At 48.6% G+C, this 23320-nt stretch overlaps 1 protein-coding gene across 9 annotated transcripts in view; it reads right to left on the bottom strand.

Moving 5' to 3' along the window:
- Nucleotides 1-2304: 2304 nt before the first annotated feature.
- Nucleotides 2305-23320, bottom strand: part of TET3 (tet methylcytosine dioxygenase 3) — a 138876-nt gene continuing 117860 nt past the window's right edge. For all 9 annotated transcript variants that reach the window (XM_074285459.1, XM_074285458.1, XM_074285460.1 and 6 more), the window contains 7 exons: nt 22407-22500; nt 17708-17916; nt 16252-16402; nt 14711-14800; nt 13309-13446; nt 11590-11929; nt 2305-10812 (listed from right to left, as the gene is read on the bottom strand). In XM_074285459.1, coding sequence (XP_074141560.1) covers nt 8996-10812; nt 11590-11929; nt 13309-13446; nt 14711-14800; nt 16252-16402; nt 17708-17916; nt 22407-22500 — 2839 coding nt within the window. In that variant the 3' untranslated portion in view covers nt 2305-8995. The remainder of the gene's footprint in view (nt 10813-11589; nt 11930-13308; nt 13447-14710; nt 14801-16251; nt 16403-17707; nt 17917-22406; nt 22501-23320) is intronic.

Below are 23320 nucleotides of genomic sequence, written 5' to 3'. Positions count from 1 at the left end.
AATGACTTTCTCAAATGGTTGCACTAATTCAGGGCTCTACCAACAATGCATTAGTCAATGCACCCATTTCTTGATATGAGTTTAAATTCTCCTCCCCCGCCCCTCCAGCACTGGGAGCTGTCCATTTCATGCTACTATGCTATACAGCAGGGGTTCTCAAACTACTGCCAGCAGGCCAGATGCGGCCCACTGAGGACGTTTATGCGGCCCACCGGTTATGGCAAATGGGCTGAGAGGTGGAGACATAGTGTGAGTTTTTGTTTTTACTATAGTCCGGCCTCCCACAGTCTGAGGGACAATGAACCCCTATTTAAAAAGTTTGAGGACCACTATTACAAGGGACCTCAAAATCCATGTCAATTGACCTTCAAGGCCTCAAACCTTACCTTCCAGTTCTTAAATTTCCTGCCCTGGGTGCTGAAGTTGTGCGGATCAGAACATTCTCAACCCCACTGTTCTCTGGGAAGGGGTGAAGAACTGAAGGCAAAAGAAGTTTGTACCACATGAGGGCTAGGGAGTGGTTACCATTTTCATCTTCTCTTCCCCAAATCCTGATTCATGGAAAAGATCTGGCCGAATGGCAGTCAAGTCATTGGAACAAAAGAATCAAACTTTGACACCGGGAATTATCCTCAGAAGCAATAGTCTTAAACCCCCTATTTCTTCTCCTCCTCCTCCTGTCCCAACAACCCAGCCAAAAGGAGCTTCTCAAGGGTCACAGACCCCGAGGTGGGCGAGGGCTCCCCACTAAGCTAAAACAGAAGGAGGAGATAAAGGTAGAGGGTAAGACAAAGAACCTGGGAATTAGCATAGGCAGATGACTGGGGCAAGAACCTCCCCATACATGGTGATAACAGCAGCTACTTTACATCGCTGTTGAGGATCAAATGAGACTTGTAAAAATTGCTTAGCACAGGGCCTTTGGAACATAGTGGGTGCGACATAACTGCTTATTTCCTTGGCTCCCCTAATAGCGGGTGTCCAAATATCTGAGTCTGTGAGGTGGACAAGGACCTGTTTTTGCCTTCCTTGAGCCTAGAAGCCAAAACCTGGAGAGAGGGCAGCACTCTGTGGACAGAGCAGTAGCTTTTCCTGAGATCCTAAGTCCAGTTGAATCCCAGCTCTGTCACTTAGAATTGATGACCTTAGTCAATTCACTGATAGGTAAAATGAAGGGCTTGGATTGAAAAACCTTCCAGGTCTGTTTACCACAGGTTCTAGGAAGGACCTAGAACCTGTCTTGGTCTTGGAATAGTGAGTGGAAATTACAGAGGCACATTTCAGTAAGATATAAGGCAAACTTTCCTAGTGATTGGAGCTCCACAACTGCTCTCCTTGCTACAGGTCCTTGTGTGAATGCTTTGTGAGCAGTCTTTTTAGAGATGTTAGTTTTCTCCCCATCTTTAAATCAAAAATCCATTCCCTTTTTCAATTTGTTCAATGATTAGTTTCCTCCCAAAAACCTGTCCTTTTTTTGGGGGGAGGGCACAGAATGACGTTGAAGTGGCCGTTGATTCCAGCTGACCAGGACTAGTCTCAAGGCTCCATTCTGAATGCCTGAAAATGACCAGTCAGGAAAACTCATTGGAATTCTGGGAGCAAAATATGACTCTTCCTGCTTCTAATTAGGTATTTGAGCATCATGACTGAAATCACTCTTACTCCTAGAGATTGTATGAAAAGGGAGATGAGAAAAGGGGGAACCGGGAGGGAGCCATTCCTTTACTATTCCCCTCCTTCCTGTCTCCCTCCCCATCAAGATAGTACAAAATAGGAAAGTAAGTGAATCTAAGTTTGAATTCAGACTGCCTCAGCTGGGGGGACTTTGAGTGCTGGCTTGCTCAAAGTGACAAAGACTTAGGGTCAATTTCTCTAAATTCAGTGATTATAGCTGTATTTAAGCAGCTGGCTCTTGGCACATAAGCATGGGAAAAAGAAGATTTTTCATTTATTTGTATATGAAGGATTGTCATGTGGATGTGAAGTAGACATATTGAATTTGGAACCAGGATAAAGAAAAAATTGCATTGAGACCAGTTACGGGGTGACATCAGGAAAAACTTCTTAATGAGACCTGTCCCGAAGGATAATGAGCTGCTGGGAAGGTGGTAGGTTTTCCCTCCTTGGGGTTCTTCTAGCTGAGGCCATTTGTCTGTGCTGAGATAGAAATCCTTTTGTGGATTGGTATTTTACTAGCTTGATGTTGTAATCCCTCCCTCAAATTTTATGCTAGTCTGTCTGAGATAGACACAGGATCCCTTGTCCTGCCTAGAACCTGGCAGGAAGCCATAAAAACACACAGAATTTGAGTGCAAAAAATAAATATAAAATTTATTAAAACACCCACAATATTTTAAAGATATCAGGAGTAATACAGTTCACAAACCAGCTGTTTGTGTAAATCATAATAAAATACAAATCAAAAAAAAAAAAAAAAAAAAAAAGGATTCATACTTGCAATATTTAGGCACCTGAAAAATAAATTTACTGAAACACTGGGGGAAGGGGAGAGAAGAAAGCTTTTAAGGAAAGGGAGGTAGGAGAGAACAAGGTCAGGTAGGAGATAAACCAAAAAGGGGAAAGGGAAAGGAAAAATATTAACCAAAAAAAAAAAGATAAAAATTATACAAAATAAAATTATCAGCATAAATTTACTGTACTAATAATATCTACAGTTTAATAATACACATCCTATTGCCTTGAGACATTGCAAACTCTACCATTCATCAACCAACCCCAGATAAACTTCATTTCAAGTAACCACGGTCACAGAGTCTAGACGGAATCTTCAAGTATGGTTGGGAAGTTCACCTCCATTGGAAGCCAGGTAACCAAACAGGAATTCAAAGAGAGAGAAAATGAAATTCACCAACAAGCTACAGCTCAAGACCACTCTACCGCATCAATCTGCCACAGTCCAACCTGGTCTCATTTCTTTTTTATTTGAAGTCATGAAAAAGAAATGGCATTAGCACCTCTCATCCCCCAAAGGGGAAAAAAATAGAGGCATTCAAGAAGACACGCAAAAAAAAGTTTTGAAAGCAGAAACCAACGAAATAGTATTTTTCTTTTCTTTTATATTTAATTTCCATGTGAAGAATGGTGAGTTATCCCTGAATGATGCTAGAATGAGAAAAATGGCCAAAAGGAAAAAAAAAATTAAAACCACTATTTAAAAGTATCCCTGATATTAGAAGAGAAAGAAATGAGAAAGTGGGCCAAATTGTTCCCAGATTCTTAGGTAAAGAGCATCGAAAAACCTGGGGTTTCTGTTTGGACAACCTTTGCTTAAGGGGAAAGAAATGCCCATTGTTTGGACTTTACTATTCCTTCAATCTGTGGAAACTCTTGGCTGAGAGTGGAAGGGAAGAGGAACTTAAAGTCTGGGGGCCTGAAGTCTTCTCTATTTGTGTTACCACCTAGCTAACCCCCTTTTTTCTCCCCACCTTCAAATCGAAAATCCATTCCCTTTTTCAATTTGTGCAATGATTAGTTTCCTCCAAAAATCCTGTCCTTTTTTTGGGAGGGGGTGGGGGACACAGAATGAAGTTGAAGTAGCCGTTGATTCCAGCTGACCATGACTGGTCTCAAGGCTCCATTCTGAATGCCCGAAAATGACCAGTCAGGAAAACTCATTGGAATTCTGGGAGCCAGGAGGAAATCTCTAGGAGCCAAATATGACTCCTCCTGCTTCTAATTAGATATTTGAAAACATACTGCCTAAGAAAAATGCAGAAAAGGCCCCTCCCACACTCTCCCCCAGGAGTACAGTGTCAAATGAACAAAACGCATTTCCTAGTCTGGAGACACTTCTTTCAGATTCTAGCCACCTCCATCGTCACAATAGTCTAGCTTTTGAGGTATGTTTCTTAGGTATCATGACGATAGAAGTGCAAATGCAAAGCCTAGCATTTCTGGTCGGTTTCAAAATGTCAACTCCCTAGAACCCAAGAGAAAATCCAAGTAGCACCAACATATGACAAAGGAGTTGAAAAGCAGCCGGAACCGCCATCCTCTCTCTTCCTAAATGCTGACCCAAAGGAAACGCCATGATGAGCCCAAGTAGAGCACTCAGCGCAGTCAAGGGTAGGCACCTACTTCAATGTAAAATGTTATCTTTTAGGTAAAAGAAAGAACTACAGGCCCAAAGGAGCAGAGTGGGGTGGGGGGGGGAGAAGGGTGGGAAGAGCGACTCAATTATTTCTTCCTGCCTTTCAATTGTGAACTGAGCTCCTGGAAGGAAGGGAAGGTATTCCATTTGGTTTACACCTTCCTCATGCAGACTTCCCTCCTCCCCAGGCCTCCCTGAGAAATTTACCTTTGCTAGTGGGAAGGTTGCCAGAAGAAGAGAAGGGGGCCAAGAATGACCGCTGAGCTCAAGGAAGAGAAGGAAGGGTTCTCTACTTTTCTCTTCCCAAAGTTAGCATTTCTCCACCTCCTCTTGAACTAGCCCATGGGATGACTGGTTTAGAACTCAGAGACCGAGCACATGAGAGTCCAGTTGGCCAGTCCTTCCTGCACTAAGTATGTTTCCGTCAACAGCGAGGGAAGCGAGGGCAGAGCATGGCTCCCGCTTCTCGCCGAAGGGAAGGAAACCACAATGGAAACTATTCGGTCCAGATTCATCGCCAAAGAGGAGGTCCCAGGAGATAGCACCACAAGGAAAAGAAAGCCAACGGGCAGGGAGGCCCCCTCGTTTTTGTTTGGTATGTGGTTTGATACAGGTTACATAGCACCTCAGCAAAACCGGATAGGGAGACAATTATGTTAAAACACCATAGCACCATTTTATTTAGAATATTTCAATTCATAAAAATATGCTTCCTAGTCCATAGAGCATACTTCAGTAATAAAAGGGAAGAGATATTGGTTGAGGCACATCAGGGATCTATGTGTGTATGTATGTATGTGTGTGTGTGTGTTTTGTGTGGTGGTGTAATTAGTTTTCCTTCTGCAATGCCTTAGTTTGGGGATACAGTGATGGTGACGAACTTGAAAAAGAAAATCTTGCTAGAGATGAAAAGTATGTTTAACCTTCTCTGATCTTTGTATACCCTCCTCTGCTTGGTATAATACTTGCAGTGCAATTAAGATTTGGTCCTTTTGGGGGGGAGGGGGATCTTCCAGTTCTGGGAATTTCTGATCCCATGATATGCGGAAATGGCCACAAAGAGGGTTCATTTGAGTGGGGGGGGGGGGGCGATATTTCTGTTCATCCTCACCACTGTAGTCTCAGGAAGAAGGCAGAGCAGGAAAGGGGAAACTAGAATCTAGGAAGCTTGGGTTCTGCAGAAAGGAAAAAAAAAAAAAAAAAGGACAATGGAAAACACCCCATGAAACAGCTTAATTCAAATGTCCAATGGTCAGACAGTGGTTCAAGGCTCTAGCACCAATTATATGATAACCTGCTGCAAACAGTGATCCCTCTTCACATCACCCCACCCCCACCCCAAACCCGTAACACAGTTTGGGGCAAATCTATCCTTTGACAGTCAGACCTCAACGGGAATTGAGTTACAGACAGCATCTGGAGACAAAATATAGGGGAAAAGATCCAAGGATCAAAATGCCATGAATCTCGTGTCACTATATTAGGTGAATTTTGAGCAAAACTGGGTCATGCTGTTAAGGTTCTTTAGATGCAATGGCTTTCATTTTTCTTTCTCATGATCAAGATGTCTGTTAATCATCTTCAGAGCTTACAAAAATGATGGCGCCAAGTAAAAAATAAAAAAATTGATTTTTCTCTTTTAAGAAACCTTCAGCAGCAAGGGTGGGGTAAATAGCTGTGCATAGTTTTTTTTTTTTTCTTCTTCTTTTTAATATAAGTCTAAAGCATGCTAATTTTTAATGACTGAGATTTGAGGTAGGTTATATATGTAGTGTGTAAAAAACAGCACGGTTCTGAACATTGCAAAAGTACTATCGTTTCCATCAAAACACCGTTTTATCTGGGATGGAGCCATCCGATGGAGGCTGCCCCTTTTTCTCTGTCCCGAACAGCCTGTGTTCTAGTCTAAAAGTTAAGAAAGCAAAAGTTGTTTGGGCTAGGGGGCTGGGATAGAAAAGACACATGCAGTTAGCTGGATTAGCTTCTCCTTTCAGACACCATTCCCCTTGGGAGTTTGCCACCAGGTCGGTGAGCCCAAAGGAGAAGCAACATCAGGAAGAGTTAAGTCACATATGCCATTTGTGGGAATCCCCTTGGTCATACTGGAACCGCCTTCCAAAGCCATCCCAGCAGCCACCTCCCCCACCTGGGATGTGTAAAGGTCAAACAGAAGGTCACATTCTCAAAGTGTTCCTTAAAAATAGTCAACTCGCTCTCAGAGAGATTTTAAAATGAAGTTTTCAAGGCACCCCTGCATCTGTCTACCTAAGTCCGGAGTTGAATGAGACCTGCGAGAGTCTGCTGATGCAACAAAGCAAGCTAGCATCCAAAGGACCGCTCAGCCCCAGCTGGTTCCTCAAAATTACAAAATTAGCATGCTCAGCATTGGCCAATCCTTTAAAGGCTTTTGTCACGTTGCACCGAGAAGTGCCCAGGATTTCCTATAAATCTGAGTCTGGAACCATCCTCAATCCTGATAGGCTCTTGGGTATTGATTTCAAAAGCACTCATTCTTATCCTGTAAAAAGAATTGTTATGGATTATGGTTTCTTTCTTTCTTTCTTTCTTTTTTTCTTTTTTTTTTCTTAAAAAAAGGTGGACAAAAAGCACGTTAAATACACAGCTACTATGTACAGGTCTCCCGTTATCATCTGTTAAAACATACTGCTTTTTTTTTCTTTTTCAAGTTGCTATTTAAATCTAGGTGAAAGTGCTTTAAAAAAATCTTTCACTATTTACAGTTAAAATCAGACCACGCCAATGCTCCCTCGGCCGGCTCACAGAGGTTCTCTGCCAGTGCTCCAGGAACATTTCAGTAAACAAAGGATTGGATTCAGTTCTCAGCTCTCGGGGGGAAAGGCACCTAGAAGTGCGGGAATTGGACCGTAGCATCCATCTGGTTTTGTCCGGATAGGAACACACTGTCACCCACTGCCAGCTGCGGTTGCGCTGAAAAAGGACTTGACTGAATTCTCTGAGGGGTCACCCGTGGGGAGGGGGCCAGGTCCACAGGTGGGCCGATGGATGGAGGCAGCCAGGTGAGGGGCAGCCGGCCTCACCCACCTGCATCTGCCTGAGTGGGGTGAGGAAGGTGAGGGAGAAGGGGGGGCCGGGAGGGAGAGCTAGCTAGCTAGCGCCAGGCAAGTTTAGCTAATACCACAGAGATTCACACCCCCTCCCCCAGGAGTCTGGTTTGTTACAGATCAATAGCTTGTTCACCCGTGGGTCCCAACCACTTTTTGCAGGCTCTCCACAAAGTTGCAAAAAAAGTAAGCACCTATTGTTTCAAATGAACACTTGAAACTTCTGGTTTCAATGAGCTGTTTGAATGCACCAGTTTTAAAAGGGAAAACTGAAGGATGTGGTTTTTCTCTTCTTTCACTTGGGAGGAAGAGGAGGAATAGAGGGAGGAGACAGGGAAAGGAAGGAGGGAGGGAGAGAGAGAGGGAGGTCTGTTTTCAGAGGGAGATGGCACCAGCTGGAAAAGAAACCTCAAAGTAGCAACCAGTTGAATTTGCATCTGTAAGGAATGACCCTTTTCCACCTCCCGGACCCGTGGGGGCCAAAGCGGAGCAGGTGGTTCAAGGGTCCCGCGTGCACCAAAGTCCAATGTAAAAATCCAGGAAATGAGGATCTCCGAGTTGCTTTTATGTTATTCCGGTTTGCCCAGCTCTCTCGGACCGGAGAGTCAAAAGCAAAATCCAAGACAGCACCAGACTTTGCAACAGTGATATACACAGAGCAACTATTCACAGTTTGTGTTTGCCTTTTTTTGTTTAAGATACAGTAGCCCTTTTTCCATATTAGCATAGATCATGAGGGAAGGGAGTTCTTATTGGTTGGATTTTTTTTTTAAAACTGCTGTTAAGATTCTGACCGATTCCTTCAGCCCCCAAGTATCACGTCAAGTAGTTGCGCGCTGCAGCCGAAGTGGCCGTCGGGAGCAAGCATCCTTTCTCCACCGCAACCGCAGCTCCATCTCCGGGCGCTACCTGGTGACCGAGGACAGAACGGGACTTGCTAAATAACGGACAAAGAAGATTCAGTGTGGAGACTAGCAGGCCTGAAACGTGTCTACTTCCAGCCTGGTTTCTGAAGAAGCCGACCTCAGCATCTCTCGGGTTAGAGGGCAGGGGACGGAGAAGCCCACGGAGGGGCCCCGGCGGACGCCCCGTCCTGCCCGAGAGGCCAGTCCCGGATGGCCTGGCTTCCCCCAGAGCCACAGAAGCGTGTGTTCTGCCAGAAGGAGGGGATGCGGTGCTCGAACATCTGCACTTGGGTCGAGAGACACGGACGAGCGGTCGGTCGGCTCGGGAAGGTCTGGGAAGGGAAGGAGAGCGGGTGACTCGAGCACTCCCGTCCCGGCAGAGACCTCCCCGATGGGAACAGAAGCTGTCTGGAATTCTGGCTTTTCTTGCCGGCTAGGTTATTGTCATCATTGTTCCTTTTGTTTTAAAAAAAAAAAAAAAAAAAAAAAAAATCCAATAAATACACATTTTAAATGGCAATTAAAAACCACTCCTTTGTGAAAGGATGCTATAAACTTTTCTTCCATTCTTGTCATACACAAGGACAGATTCTTAAAAATAAAACTGAAGTCCCCGACCAAGGGAAAAAACCCAACGTGGAGATATAAATACTAAGATTACTGAAAAACATCCAACAGCCACGGTCTCTTCCTCAAAGTGCCAGGGGAGGAGAGGAAAGAAGGGGGCGCTCCGGGGAGGCTGGCGCCGGGGCAGAAGTATCCGTACATATATGTGGGGGTGGTGGCGACATATACATAGTCAAGTATTTCTGCCCGGCCCGGGTGGCGAGGAAAAGCACCGCGATGGCGGCCCGGGCTTCGGTGCCGTGGACGCTGAGGTAAGGCGGCTCCCCGCTTTAGATCCAGCGGCTGTAGGGCCCGGTCACTTTCGTGTAGGCGTAGGAGGAGACCGTGACCACCGAGTCGGTGGTGATGGCCGGTCCGTGGCGAGTCGGGATCGGGCTCTTCTGCTCCTCCTGCTGGGGCTCGGGGGCGGCCGCGCCCCCCCACTTGCGCTTCTTCCCATAGGGCTTGACTTCGGGGTGGCTCAGGCCCAGCCGCGCCGCCTCCTCCCGGGCGCGGGCCCGCTCGGCCAGCTGTTTCATCTTGGCCTCCCAGAGGGCCAGGCCGTGGTTGGGCTGGTTGAGATTCTTGTGCTGGTAGAACACCAGCGAGATGCGGGTGGGATGGTACCGGTTGGGCTTCTTGAGGGGCGTGGTGGCGTGCAGCTCGCGCCGGGCGCACTCGATCAGGATGGACCCGTGGGTGGGGGCCACGGCCACGCCGCCGATGTTTTCGTCCAGGAAGTTGTGTTCGCTGTCGGACCACAGTTCTTCGTCTTCCTCGTCCATGGCGCTGTTGCTGTTGGGGCCGACCCCGCCGCCGCCCTCCTCCGCCTTCACCGCCCCCTTGTCGGTGGGGCCCTCGACAGGCACCTCCCCCAGATTCAAGGAGTCCCACAGCTTCTCCTCGGGCTTCAGGGTCCCAGAACCCAGGGCCATGCCGAAAGAGGGCCAGGCTTTCTCGGGCAGGCCCCCCGCAGGCGTGGGAGTCCGCCCCTCGTCCCCCTTCGCAGGCCCCCAGAGCTTCTCGGGGTAGCTTGGCCCTCCTTTGAGAGCCGGGCTGAAGTCCGGCGGCGCCACACCCCAGGGCTTCTCCGCCAGGCTGGGCCCGTTTAAGGTGGGAGTACTATCGCGGAACTTGCAGGGGCTCCAGGCCTTGCTCAGCAGGCCGGCTCCGTTGGGAGGCCCCAGCGGGGGCTGCTGGGGCGGCTGCCCCCCTTCGGCAGGGAACAGGCCCCACTGGCCGTCCGAGAGGCGGGACGCTGGCAGGCAGCTAGCACCAAAAGACCCCAGTTTGTCAGAGAGGACGGGACTTTCTCCAGAGGCGAACAGGCCCCAGGCCCCGGTCACGCCATTAGTCCTTTTGGGAGAAGCACTCTGACTGCCTGGGTGGGCACCCCCCCACAGGTGCTCCTTGGTCCCGTTCTGGGAGGCCTCGGGGACGGGGGGTTTGCCCATGTTCCCGGGGACCCCGGGGAGGGGCTCGGCCTGGGGCAGGCGGTCACACGGCTCCTGCTTGATGACTTGACCGAAGCAGGGGCCGCTCTGTGCAAAGGGGGAGGGGGCCGTGGCCGTGGGGTGAGTCCGGTGGCCCTTGGGGAGCAGGTACTCCTTGGGGCCCGGATAGGCAGGCTGGTGGTGAGGCGTGTGGTGGCCGTCGCCGCCGACGGCCGGGCCTGGCAGCTCGGCAAACTCGGGGCCGCCGTACGGCTGGGCCAGGCTGCTCTGCAGGGCCTGGAGATCCGGCTTCTTGTCGAAAACCCCGATGGGGCCTCCCCAGCCGCCGGGGCCCCGGCCGTTGGCACCGTAGTTGAGGAACTGGGAGGGGAAGACGGAGCTGCCGGGGGAGAAGCCGTAATAGCCGAAGGATGGGATGGCGAACTTGGAGTGGAAGCCGTTGATGGGGCTCAGGTTGGGCTGTGCATAGTAGGAGTGGCAAGAGTAAACGCTGCTCACGCTGTAGGGGTCCGAGGGCCGGCAGCTGCCCAACACCGAGTAGCTTTCCACCACCGAGTTGCCATTGTACTTGAAGGAACTGTAGTGATTTGGGGGTTCAACCTTGATGGAAGGCTTCAGAGCTTGCTGGGACAACCCATTCTTCAAAGAGAGACCTGTGGGACCAAATGGGATGGGTGAGAACAGGAGCGGAGGCCCCAGCCTCCCGATCAGAGAGATGTCCCTGTCCCGAGAGCATCCCCAAACAGGCCACTAAGGGGAGGAGGAAGACCAAGGTCCGTCCCTGGGAGAGGACAAGGAGCTCATGCCACTCCTAGGCCCTTCTTCCATGGTCTCAGAGGCTTCGGACCCAGACGCCCTGAGGGCCTTAGGTCCGTGGCCAAGTCCCCTACCCCAGTCTTCCCCTCCCCCAGTTCCTGAGGCTCACTGCCTGGACCATCCTCCCCCACTCCTTGCCAGGCCCATGGCCCAGCCCCCTCCCCCAGTTCCTGAGCCCCACTGTACAGCCCCCTCTCTGTCCAGGTGCCCACGGAGCACACCCGGCAGGTAAAGAAACAAGCCAGAGCTCTGCAAGAACAGGGCCGGGACGAACAAAACTTGTCGCCACGTTTTTCTTTCTTTAAAGAAGCATCTGTTGGGAAGTTCTGTTTTTAGGAATAGGGATCGGACTGGGTATAACTGGCACAGCTAATTCCTGGGAGGCATTTCCCTCTCCCAGTGCAGGTTCTCCGGCCTGTGTCGGGGGCAGGATTTGCATCCAGGTCCCTTTTCCCCCAATACACCTGCCCACTCCTCCTCACTAACATGAGGCTGATGTCATGGGAAGGCTCCATTTACAAGTTGCCAGTGACTGAGGGGAGGCTAGAGCTGCTGCCTAGAGGCTGCCATTGTGCCCTTCCCCCACCCTGCTGAAGCCTCCCCATCCCCCCGACCTGGATCGGGCTGGAGCAGCTCCGGGATGTCTAACACTTCCTGCTTGATCTTCTCCGGAGTGAGCAGCTTCTCCTTCTGCAGCTTCTTCTTCTCCGCCGCCGCCTTGCGAGCTTCCAGCTGTCGCTGCCGGCAGGACTTGGCGGGCTCGGGGAGCCGGCGGACCTCTCGGGGGAAGGCGGTCAGCACCTGGATGGCCCCATTCGCCATCTTGGCCCTCTGGTTCTCCTCGCTGCCAAACTCATCCGTGTTGGCGATCTTGTAGAGCGGGAGAACGTGCAGCTGCTCATCCTCGGGGATCTGGCCCACAAGGCGATTGTCCTCCTTGGTCAGTGTGCACACCTGTGGGGACCAAGGTGGTGCTGTCACTGGGGGCCCAGGGGCTCTGACACCGTGGCCTCGGCCATGGCTTCCTGTGGCCCTGCCCCCCAAGTCACAGCCAGCCTTCAAAGGCTGGAACTCTCATCTTGACACTACCTAGCTGTGTGACCTTAGGTATATATATATACGCATATATATATGTGCACTCATGTATCATGATTCCTATTGGCACATTATACAAACATACATATGGTACGTGCATACTGATACATGTGAACATATACGTATGTATTCACACCTACTCACATGTGTATTAAGAATGTATGCATTTACCAAAACAGCAGGCTAGATAGAGAGATGGATGGACCCAGGGAAAGACGGATGGAAGGATACTGATAAGACAGCGCTTCAGCTAATTATCACTGGCATATAGCCCCTCACTGCCTCAGTTTCCTCATTTGTAAAGTTAAAGATAATATCTCCCTCCCAGAGTGGTTGTGAAGTTTGCAAAGTTTTCTTTCCATAGAAATGCAAACTCTTATAACCTATTATTAGTTAGACAGATAAACATATTTAACTGGCTCTGTCATTTCCCAAGGCTCCCCCAGCTCAAAGAGGGCCCTGCAGGCTGTGAAGGCAGCAGTTAGGTGGCTCGCCACAGAGAACTAGAAGCAGATCTTTCCAACTACCAGTCAGCTCCACATCCCTTAAGTCCTTCCTATCAGAGAAATATGGACACTACTAATAATTACTCCAAAGTTGTGCGTGTGTGTATAGAGGCTGTCCAATTTTCAGCTTTAATAAGTTATGTCCTCCTTGGTCAGTATGCACACCTGTGGGGACCAAGGCGGTTCTGTCAATGGGGGCCCAGAGAAATATGGACACTCTTAATAATTATTCCAAAGTTGTGTGTGTGTGTGTGTGTGTGTGTGTGTGTGTGCGTGCGTGTGTGTATGTATAGAGGCTGTCCCAATTTTCAGCTTTAATAAGCTTATCTGAATAAAGTGACCTTTGGGACAGCCTGGATTTCTAGGGAAAGGGTTAAATAATTAATTTTTTAATTTAATTTTTTAAAGCAAAGCATTTCATTCATTCATTTCTTTGGGTCCTGACTGCTCCCTCTCCTTTGCCACTCTCCCTTTCCTTCCCCATTCAGGTTTAAGAGAAGTAGATCCAGGGGGAAAGTGACTTATATATGGACATTACAGGCATCAACTCATGCTCTTGATATTCGGTTCAAGAGCTTGTTTCCTCCCGTTTGGCGACAGGGAGAAGCTTATACCTGTGAGGAGAAGGGCCAGAGGCAGCTCCCCAAAACAAGGGTTGGGCAGCCTGCACCCACCACAGCTGCAGAAGGGACAGACTAGCCCGGCCCTCCCAGCGTGTACAGGCCTTCTTACCACGGTACAGCCGTTGTACAGGTTGTGCTGGTCCTTGTGGGCATGAGCGCAGAAGTCCATGCAGGCTGTGACCCCTGAGAAAGGCCGGCCTGGCTTCAGTCCCAAACGACAGTCTATTGCTTCTTCTTCATTGTTCACCTGGGAGAAGGAAACAAGGTTAGCTCAAGTGACCTTGCGTCCCCCTACAAATACTTCCTGGAACCCAGAAGAGGCCCTAGAGAGGAGGGGGAGGGAAAGACCCTTGGATTCTGAGACTTCGGGGAACCCTTTGGAAGACTGAAAGAGAGAGGGGTCTTAAAGTCCCCCAGAGCCCAAGTTAACCTTCAGACTAATGGTTGGAACTTGTGTTTGCCACTAGGTGGCAGCATGGATAAAGGGAACAAAATTTGGCCTTAGAAGATAGAAGTTCAAAATTTTACAGTAGACACTTACTTTGTGACCTTGAACAGGTCACTTTACCTTTCTCAACCTTAGTTTTCTCATTTGTAAAACGAGGACCTATTTTTCCGAGACTCCCCCAGCTCAAAGTGGGCTCTACAGTCTGTGGAGGCAGCAGTTAGGTGGCTCGCCACAGAGAACTAGAACCAGATCTTTCCGACTACCAATCAGCTCCACATCCCTAAAGTCCCACCTATCAGAGAATATGGACACTCTCAAAAATAATTATTCTAAAGCAGCATGTATATATATATATATATATATATATATATATATATATATATATATATAGGCTGTCCCAATTTTCAGCTTTATCTGAATAAAGTGACCTTGGGGTCACTTAGCACCTATTTTTAGAGGGTAGAATGTTTTGTACATCTCGAAGTGCTAGAAGCACAGGCATGCAGAAGTGGGGTGCAGGTCTTTAAAGCCAGATGTGAAAACAGTGTGGAGGCTTGGAGTGGATAGAGAGTTTAGGTGTAAGAAAGGAGCAAACAGCCCCAAGAGGGGCTGGGGGCAGTCTTTTTTAGTCTCTGGGATCTTCTCAATGTACTCAAGTAGATACGTGTGAGTGAAAGGATAAAAAATACTAGCCCCCAAACCAAAGGAAGGTGATTTGGTACAGTGGAAAGGATGTGGGCAGCAAGGTCAGGCGGCTTAGGACTGAGTTTCAGCCCCATTACTCCCACTGCTTCTCTAAAGCTCGGCCATCTCGGCCATAAAATAGGGGTTGGACGCAATAGCTAAGAGTCCTTCTAGCCCTAACTCTACAATCCTCCACTCTTACAATTAATTGTTGTGACCCAATTCCCTCCATTCCCAATCAGAGATGAGAGATCAAATGATCAGTCCCAAGAGGCCCCAGGACATACACAGGGCAGCAGTTGGCCGCCCAACCCCAGCCAGGCTGTCATCAATACCTTCTGAGAAGCTAAGAGGGAGGAGGAGCAGATGGGGCTGGTACCTGATTTTGATAGGCCTGGGGAGCAAGCTTCTTGTACAGGGGGGCAACCTGTGTGGCCAGGTTCTGAAAGTGTTTCCGAAGGTTTTCCTCCTGTGAAGAATGAAGAGATTAGGGTCAGATGGGAAGAAGTCATTAGGGAAATAAGGGGCTGAAGGGGTTATCCTGGGGACATAGGGTCTTTACTTTTAGTGACAGCACTGGAGAGCAGGGGAGGCAGCTGAGAGAGACAGAGAGACACAAGAGAGAGATGAGAGAGAGAGAGAGAGAGAGAGAGAGAGAGAGAGAGAGAGAGAGAGAGAGAATGAATAATAATAATAAGAAGAAGAAAGTGGGCTGCCGGCCAGTCAATCATGATATAGCCTCAAGACTATCAGATTGCTGCTCTGTAGGCATGGCAGAGATGGCATTTACACTGAACAAGGGGTAGGATCCATCATAATGGACTCATGGATCCAATGGTCTCCAAATTATTCTACAAAAGATGAGATTAAGATTCCCATTTCACAGATGGAGAAACTAAAGCACAAAGAGGTAAACAACTGGTCCAAATTTTCACGGATCTTTCCCTCCAACAATTGGTCCAAATTCTCACAGTTCTTTCTCTCCCCTCATTGACTAGATCACAAGATTGTTTCTCATTCTTCAGGACCCTTTAGTTGAGCTTAGAATGCACAATATATCCTCTATCTTCCAGGCTCTCTCAGTGTGAGTTGGAGCAGAGGAAAAGGTGAGAATAAAATATCCAACACACATAAATATACCAAAAATAAATAAATAAACAAGGTGTCCCCAGAATCTTAATGCAGTTGTGACCTTGCAACTGAAAGCTGCACTAAGACTTTGGGGACAGCCAATCATAGCAGTGGATTATGTAGCAGAGCGAGCCCTGGACTGGGGGATCCAGAAGATCCCCACAGAAACGCTGCCTCTGACATGTATTTGTTGTGTGATTATGATCAAATCCCAAGCTACTCGATGCTTCAGTTTCCTTATCTGAAAAATGGGTATAATTGCATCTGTCTCAGAGTTGTTATAAGGAGCAGATGAGTTTCAAAGTCCTCTGCACTATCTGAACCGTTGATATGATTATCTCCTTGCTATAGACGGCAAAATGGAGGATCCTGGTTTGGGGAACTGTGCCAGCCAGTCTGGGACAGAGCAGTTATTCGGGGTAAGACAGGTTACCTCACACAGATTTAGGGGGAGGAAGTACCAGGGGCTAATATTCTCTTTATCCCTTAGGGTCCCCTCCCCCCAACAGGGTGAGGATTAAACATCATCAAAGAATGAGGTAGAGAAGAACATGGAAGAAGAGAAATGTAAGAGAAGATGGAGAATGCAAAGAGGTACCAGCAGCCGTCCTAGGAGTGGGGAAAAGGAAGCTAAAAGCTGCTCATTTCTGGCCCAGTGAGTGTTACTGGGAGAGATCAAGACCTCTGTAGGCCTAAGCTCATCCAGCAGTGACCGGAGTCACTCCCATAACGAGCTATCCCTTCATGGTTCACCGATCATGTGAGGGAGACAAAAGGAGAACTGTTCACCTCTTCAGGATTGTCCCCTGCGAGGCGGAACTTTCGAGGATACTTGCTCCGGGCATACTTGCAGCCATTGAAATACATACTCCAAGAGCACCCAAAGGAGAAGGAGGCACCACAGGTGGACGGGTCTTTCCCCTGGCATGCGCAGGTTCGGCTGCAACACAAGTCCCATGTTTTAGCCCCAGAAGCTGCCACCCAGAAGCTCCCCGCCGTGTCTCCCCCGGTGACCCTCCGGACTCCCGCCAAGCCTGGCTCAGGGGCCACCTTTTACTTGATGTCTTGCCTTGTACCCCCAGCCCCTTAGATTACTCTGTAGTTAGTTTGCAGTCATTTTGTACAGCTCCATCTGCATACACGCTATCCCCTATCCCCTTCCATTATTAGAATAATTAGAATTCTTGAACTGTGGGGTCTGAATGTGGGTCACAACATAGGATTTTCACTTTTTTTTGTTGACATTTGCTTTTTCTTTTTTGATTTGCTTTTTTCTCGTGCAGCACAATAAATGTGGAAATATGGAGAGAAGAACTGCACCTGTTTAACCTCTTTTGGATAACTTCCTAAGGGAAGGGAGGGAGAAAAATTGGGAAGCCAAGGTTTTGCAGGGTCAGTGTTGCATGTATTTTAAAAACAAAAAGCTTATTTTTTTTTTTTAAGTAAACAATTCCTCCTGGGGAAAAAAAAAAAAAGAAAAAAGAAAGACGACTCCTTGAAGGCAGCACCTGGGACAGCAGCTGGCACACAGCCAGGGTTCAGTACGCTTGTAGAATTGAATTTGCGGGAGGCCAGTTCTGCACCTCCAGTAGTCTCTAGAACTACAATCCTCCTGTCACCTTGATGGTAGGGTTTACCCTTATCCCCTGAAGCAGCTTCAAATTCTTCCCTCCCCACACTCTGCATGGGGGGCAGAAGATCCCAAGAGTCACTGATTTTCTCTCTCCCCCCACTCCACCCCCCCCCAATCATCTTCCTGGAAAATGCCACGCAAAGAGGTCCAAGAGTAGATCCCCAAGTAGCTTTAAGGGAAGGCATTATCACCAGCATTTCCAGCTGGAGAACCTGAGTGGTTCCCTGGCATGTGCAGGTTCGGCTGCAACACAAGTCCCATGTTTTAGCCCCAGAAGCTCCCTGCCATGTCTCCCCCAGTGACCCTCCGGACTCCCGCCAAGCCTGGCTCAGGGGCCACCTTTTACTTGGCTAGCAAGGAGCAGACCTCAAAGTGGCTTTTTCAAGGCTCTTTGCCACAGAAGCCCAGGTTTGTGTCCTGGACTGGGCAAAGGAATTTTCCTGGCTCAATCAGAAAACAGGAGAAGCTGTGGTTCTAATCCCAGGTCCATTTTAGCAGCTCGTGCCGCTGACCTCGGGGTGCTGTGCCGTTCCCCACCCTCCTGTTGGGCAGGGAGCCATCTGCCTCTCCTCCCCTCCCCACTCTCGCCCCAGTGCTTCCGTGCACACTCACTCATCATTGAGGCCACATCTCCGGGTGGTGGGGTTCCCATAGCAGCGCAGTGTCTCCGTCAGCTCCCGGTACAGGGTGTCCCCCAGTTCCGGGCCGATGCCCTCCCAGACCATGATGAGAATGATGATGACGGCCTGTTCACAGCGGTGCCCTGAGCGATGGCGAACCAAGCAAAGCAGCTTCTCCTCCTCAGTGTATCTCCGGTAGACCTACAGCACAGACACAAGGACCAGACTGTTGGGTAGGTCTGCCTGGCCGGAGGCAAGACCCGGCCCCTCTGGCAGCGCCCGCTTCCTCCAGTTCAGGGGGACGCTCAGAGCCCCCGATGCCACGAGGTTCCTGTCCTTGTGAGGGAGCCAGAGATGCAGAAGCATATAATATAGAGCAGGAAGCCCCCATGCCAGATCATCATTCTACACATGAGAAACTGAAGCCCGGGAGAGGGAGCACACTCGCTCAAGGCAATCCACGCTGACTCTTTTAGCCAGAAGAGACCTTTGCCAACAGTATCAGAGAATCCCAGCCACTGAGAAGGAAGGGATGCTGGGATGCAGGGTAATGGGTCCTGGTCCTGGAGGATGACTTTAGACAAATCACTGAACTCCCCAAGGCCTCAGTTTCCCAATCTGTAAAATAAAGGGCTGGACTAGATGGCTTCAGAGAGTGTCCTCAGGAGTCTCTTTGGACCCTAATTTCCTCAAATAGAAGATGAGGGGATTGAGCCAGATGGTCTCATGCTTAGATCTTTGATCTTCACCTCCTCTGAAGCCACCTCCAGGTCTGGCCTACATCTCCAGGTCTAGCCTACATCTCCAGGCTTAGCCCATACCTCTAGGCCCAGCCCACAATTCCAGGTTTAGCCTACATCTCCAAGAAGACCTGCCCTCCACACCAGCTGACAAGCAGGTACTGTCCAACCTCTCTAGGAACAAGATGAGGCCTCTGGAAGGATGGACATATGGACAACTTTAAGCATCAGGACATAGTCAAATCCTATATTCAGATCCAGAAGGGAGCCAAGGACATCAAATCCAACTGCCTGATTTTACCACAATGAAACAAAGGAACAGGGTAACAGCGCTGTGCAAAGTCACACAAGCGACAGTCAGTGCAGAGCCAGGATCCAAATCCAAGCCCTCTGGCTTTTTCTGAATCAGGTTGGCTGACCAAGATTGGACTCGGGTCACAGGATTTGGGGTCAGTCAGTTACACACTGTTTCTCAATTTACACATCAGCAAAATGCGGACAAGAGGAGGGAAGGGGTAGAGGTGAGGGGCCCAACCATAATCCTAGTATTCCCTTCATTTAGATTACAGCATTATGGATTTAGAACTGGGAGAGATCATCTATTCCATTTTACAAATGAGGAAACTGAGTCCCATAGAAATTACATGCTTTGTCCAAGTCTACACCACTGACAATTCAGTATTTGTTTGTTCTGGGAGCCTAGCGAAATCACCAAAGATTGGGAAATCAGGAGTTGCCAGGGTTTATTTTCCACACGCAGGTATTAGTACCCATCACTGACCAGAGCCCTCATCAATGCAGGACTTGAGCCCTGCCCCAGAATAAGACCGTGGGAACAGCCTTCTCTTCCCTTGAGCCCGCAGGAAGTGTCCATGTGCAGACCCAAGGGCTATACCCGCCTGAAAGTGCATGTGCACAGAAACACACGGATGCCTCCAGAGACCAGGGCATGACTGGCTGTCAACATGGGTCCAGATCCATGTGTTAGAAAGCAAGGAAAGCCGAATGGGAGCAGATATAGATAGAAGCCAGGAGGGCCTCTGTGGTGTCCTCCCATGCACAAAGGTTTATATGGAAAGCCCACCAGAAATATACCAAGGCAGCTTGCCCTACCAATATGTGTTTCCTCCCTACCTTCCTTGCCTCCTTTTCTTTCTCTTCCTCCCACCCTCACCTCCTTCCTCCCTTTTTTCTCCTCTCCCACCCTCCCTGCTTCCTTCCTTTCTCCCTTCCCCAAGAGTTGGGTCAAGTCCCAAGTCACCGAAGTACCACAGAATCTTTCCAGCACCCAAACCTGGAGGTGGACAGGGCCTCAGAGATCATTTGGACCAATCTGGAGGGGGCCCGGAATCCCCTCCATCCCTTCAAATAAGGAGTGCTCTGATCTCGAATACATGTAGGGATGAGAAAGTCACCATCTTTTGGACAGCTCCAATTTGCCAGCTTTTCCTTCTGTAAAGCTGATCCATTTCTGTGTGAGTTGCCCCCGACTGCTCAAAGCTCTGCCTTCTGGGGGCAAACCTCATCCCTCTTCAAATACCCGGCTGGCGTGATTAGCCGGCTCTTTCCCTCGCTTCAAAAATGATTCTAATGAGACAGTGTGAAGATTACTTCCCAAGATGGGACACTTCTCTGGATGCCGGCTGGCCTAGCAATGGCCTTTCTAGAAGTGGCCAGACTTATGTTCTAGAGAACAAAAGTGAATTGTTGTGTGGACTGTGCAGTATCCAAGACTGCTGGTAACTCACCCCTCCTCCCATGAAGCCTTAGTTTCACTGTTCACTGTTTACCAAATGAAATGGGTCTAGCCAGCCGAGGTCCTCCCAAGGGACGGCCACTGACCAACCTCTGCTCCGGGAACTCGACCTCCCAGGAAGACTGGATTAGTAACAATCACTCCATTGGCTCCTCCCCTGCTGCCTCTGGACGTGGCTAGGCCCGTCTCTGATCCCGAAAGAGACCTACCATATCTTCCTCTCCCCAGTTTTTGGCAAAAGCAGTGGCTACTTCTATTTATACACAACATTGTTTCCAGTGGCAGATCTCCCTACCCAAAAGCTCTTCTCATTCTCTGCCTCTGAGCCCCAGCAAGCCTTCCCTTGTAACAAAGAGAAACATTTAAACAAATCTGACACAGTAGCTCCGTGCTTGGGATACTTTGTACACACAGTGGCTCCTGACTTCTCCGAGGTGACCTAATGACACATTTGCCTTCATTTCCATACTCCCTTTTTGCTCATACATATCAGCCCTCTAAATTTTGACACAAGGTAGCCCATTCCTGTGCGTGTGTCCACAGGCCCATTCCCTCCCATCTCACGTGGCACATGGCAACTTCATTCACACTCCCCTCCCCCCCAGGCTCTGATCCTGCCTTGTTTCTGGGCCTCAATTCCTCCTAGCCTCCCCTCTCAGCCTCTGCACTGCTCCTTGCTTTCTCAGCCAATGTCCTCAAAAAACCTCCGACTCTTTTGCTGTCATTTCCTGGTGAGTCCATGACTCACCTGAAGCTGTTCTTACCAAGTTACCAGGGATTTTTTTTTCAGCACCAAATCTGATGGTCAGTTCTCAGCATTCATCCTTCCAGGCTCTAGTCCCTCTCCTCTCTGAGCTTCCACAAAATGAGCCTCTCCTTTTGTTCTCAGACCACCCACCCTATGGCCACCAATTAAGATCCTTCTCTAGAGAAAGCTGGTGGTACAGTGGTTAGAGCACTGGGCCTGGAATCACAAAGACCTGACTTCAAATCTGCTCTTAGGTATTTACTGTGTAACTCTGGGCAAGTCATTTCACCTGTTTTGCCTCAGTTTCCTCAACTAAAATAGGCCAAAAAACCCTCTCTCCCCTTGTTGGAATAGTGTTGTAAAATGTACTCAACACAGCATCTGGCACATAGCTGGTATTCTTCTTCAGGTAAAGAGACCAGCTCCAGAAAGCTTTCCCTGTACTCTGTAGTTTCCAGCTTTCTTTTGGGCATATTTATCAAGGGTTCTTAGGCCATTGAGTCCAACCACTTGAGGAAACTGAGGCTAAGTGCTGGTAAGTGACCCGTCCAGCAACACACAGTTACCATCTAAAGTGGAATTTGAACAGCAGTCTTCCTTCGTTAACTTGTTTTCTGGGTATTTGTTCAGAAACCTCCTTCACTCTTGCTTGCTACAAGCTCCCAGAGAGTCCAGGGAGCACTCTCAGCAGCCCAGGGCATGGATGTTTGTCAACATGGGTCCAGATCCATGTGTTAGGAAGCAAGAAAAGCCGAATGGGAGCAGATACAGATGGAAGCCAGGAGGGCCTGTCTGTGGTGTCCTCCCATGCACAAAGGTTTATAGGGAAAGCCCACCAGAAATATACCAAAGCAGCTTGCCCCACCATATGTATTTCCTCCCTCCCTTCCTTCTTTCTCTTTCTCCCACCCTCACCTCCTTCCTCCCTTTTTTCTCCCACCCTCCCTTGCTTCCTTTCTTTCTCCCTCAAACTTCAGCCTTGGAACCTCCCGTCTGGTCACTTTTCCCTCACTGCATTATGACAGTTCTTAGACTACCACACCTAGGACAAAGCCAGGACAGGGAAGGGGAATCAGGTATGACCGAAAGAGAGAATTCTTTTGCTGGACTTCTTTTCACCAAAGCAAACCATCTCTAATCACTGGGCTTGGATTTATTTACTAATATTTGATATTCAACAAATAGCGACCAACGATCCATCCCCTGAATCTGATATCTGCTAAAAACAACTTTTTATTCAGTCATTTAATGAGTCAGCCTACAAGCCCGGGCTAGATCTGAGAAATGAGAGCATCCCTAGCCCTAGTCCACATGGAAACAGGAGACCAAATGAGAAACCTGAGGCTGAGGCCATCCCAGGACACAGGCTGCATTGGTGAGGGTGAGCCAAGGCTGAGCAGGCCGAGCTGTAGGCTGGCCCATCCCAGCTGGTGCGGCAGAAACTTACCCACTTGGCGATGGGACAGCCCCGGGAGCTCTTCCCTTCCTTGCCGGTATAAACAACCTTTTCAATTCGGATCGCTTTCCCCTTCTCGCCATAGCTAGGGACAGAAAGACAATCCATTAGTGCAGTGCAGTGGGCCGTTGGCCACCCGTGCCGGGGGATATATTTTGAGTGGGGGTGGAAGGAAGGAGGGGAGCTACAACCCAGTAAACTGGGACAAGGGGTAGAAAAGTAAGCTTTTATCTGATCTTAAGGAAGAAATGGAGTTATACAGTAACTCTACTTGGCCACGTTTGTGTCACTTCATTCCTATGGTCCAGCCCCTCCAAGGAAAGGGGAGAGGTGCATTTCCTCCTTTCTAAGAAAGTTTTTAGACGGCTCTAAGAATGATCAAAAAAAACCCCAGTCATCCCTGGAATTCTCACTGTAGTTAGAGTCCATCCCCCATTCCAGATGAAACATGAAATATGAGCTCTTAAAAGGAAAATAAAAGGCATATGCATGGATATGGAAAATATCACTTTTAAGTGGAAGCAAGATCTCTTTGAAAGGAAAAAAAAAGAATAAAGTTATAAACGGAACCCAAAGACCCATTATAGGTTAAAGGTTGCATGAAAACAAGGGACTGACTGGACATGTATACATATATTGTATTTAATTTATACTTTAACATATTTAACATGCATTGGTCAACCTGCCATCTGGGGGAGGGGGAAAGGAGGGGAAAAATTAGAACAAAAGATTTGACAATTGTCAATGTTGTAAAATTACCCATGCATAGATCTTGTAAATAAAAACTATTAAAAAAGAAAGAAAGAAAGAAAGAAAGAAAGAAAGAAAGAAAGAAAGAAAGAAAGAAAGAAAGAAAGAAAGAAAGAAAGAAAGAAAGAAAGAAAGAAAGAAAGAAAGAAAGAAAG

Source organism: Sminthopsis crassicaudata, chromosome 2, assembly GCF_048593235.1.
Source record: "Sminthopsis crassicaudata isolate SCR6 chromosome 2, ASM4859323v1, whole genome shotgun sequence".
Lineage (NCBI taxonomy): Eukaryota > Metazoa > Chordata > Mammalia > Dasyuromorphia > Dasyuridae > Sminthopsis > Sminthopsis crassicaudata.
The sequence above is the reverse complement of the archived record's forward strand: the minus strand, read 5'-3'. Positions and strand labels throughout refer to the sequence as shown.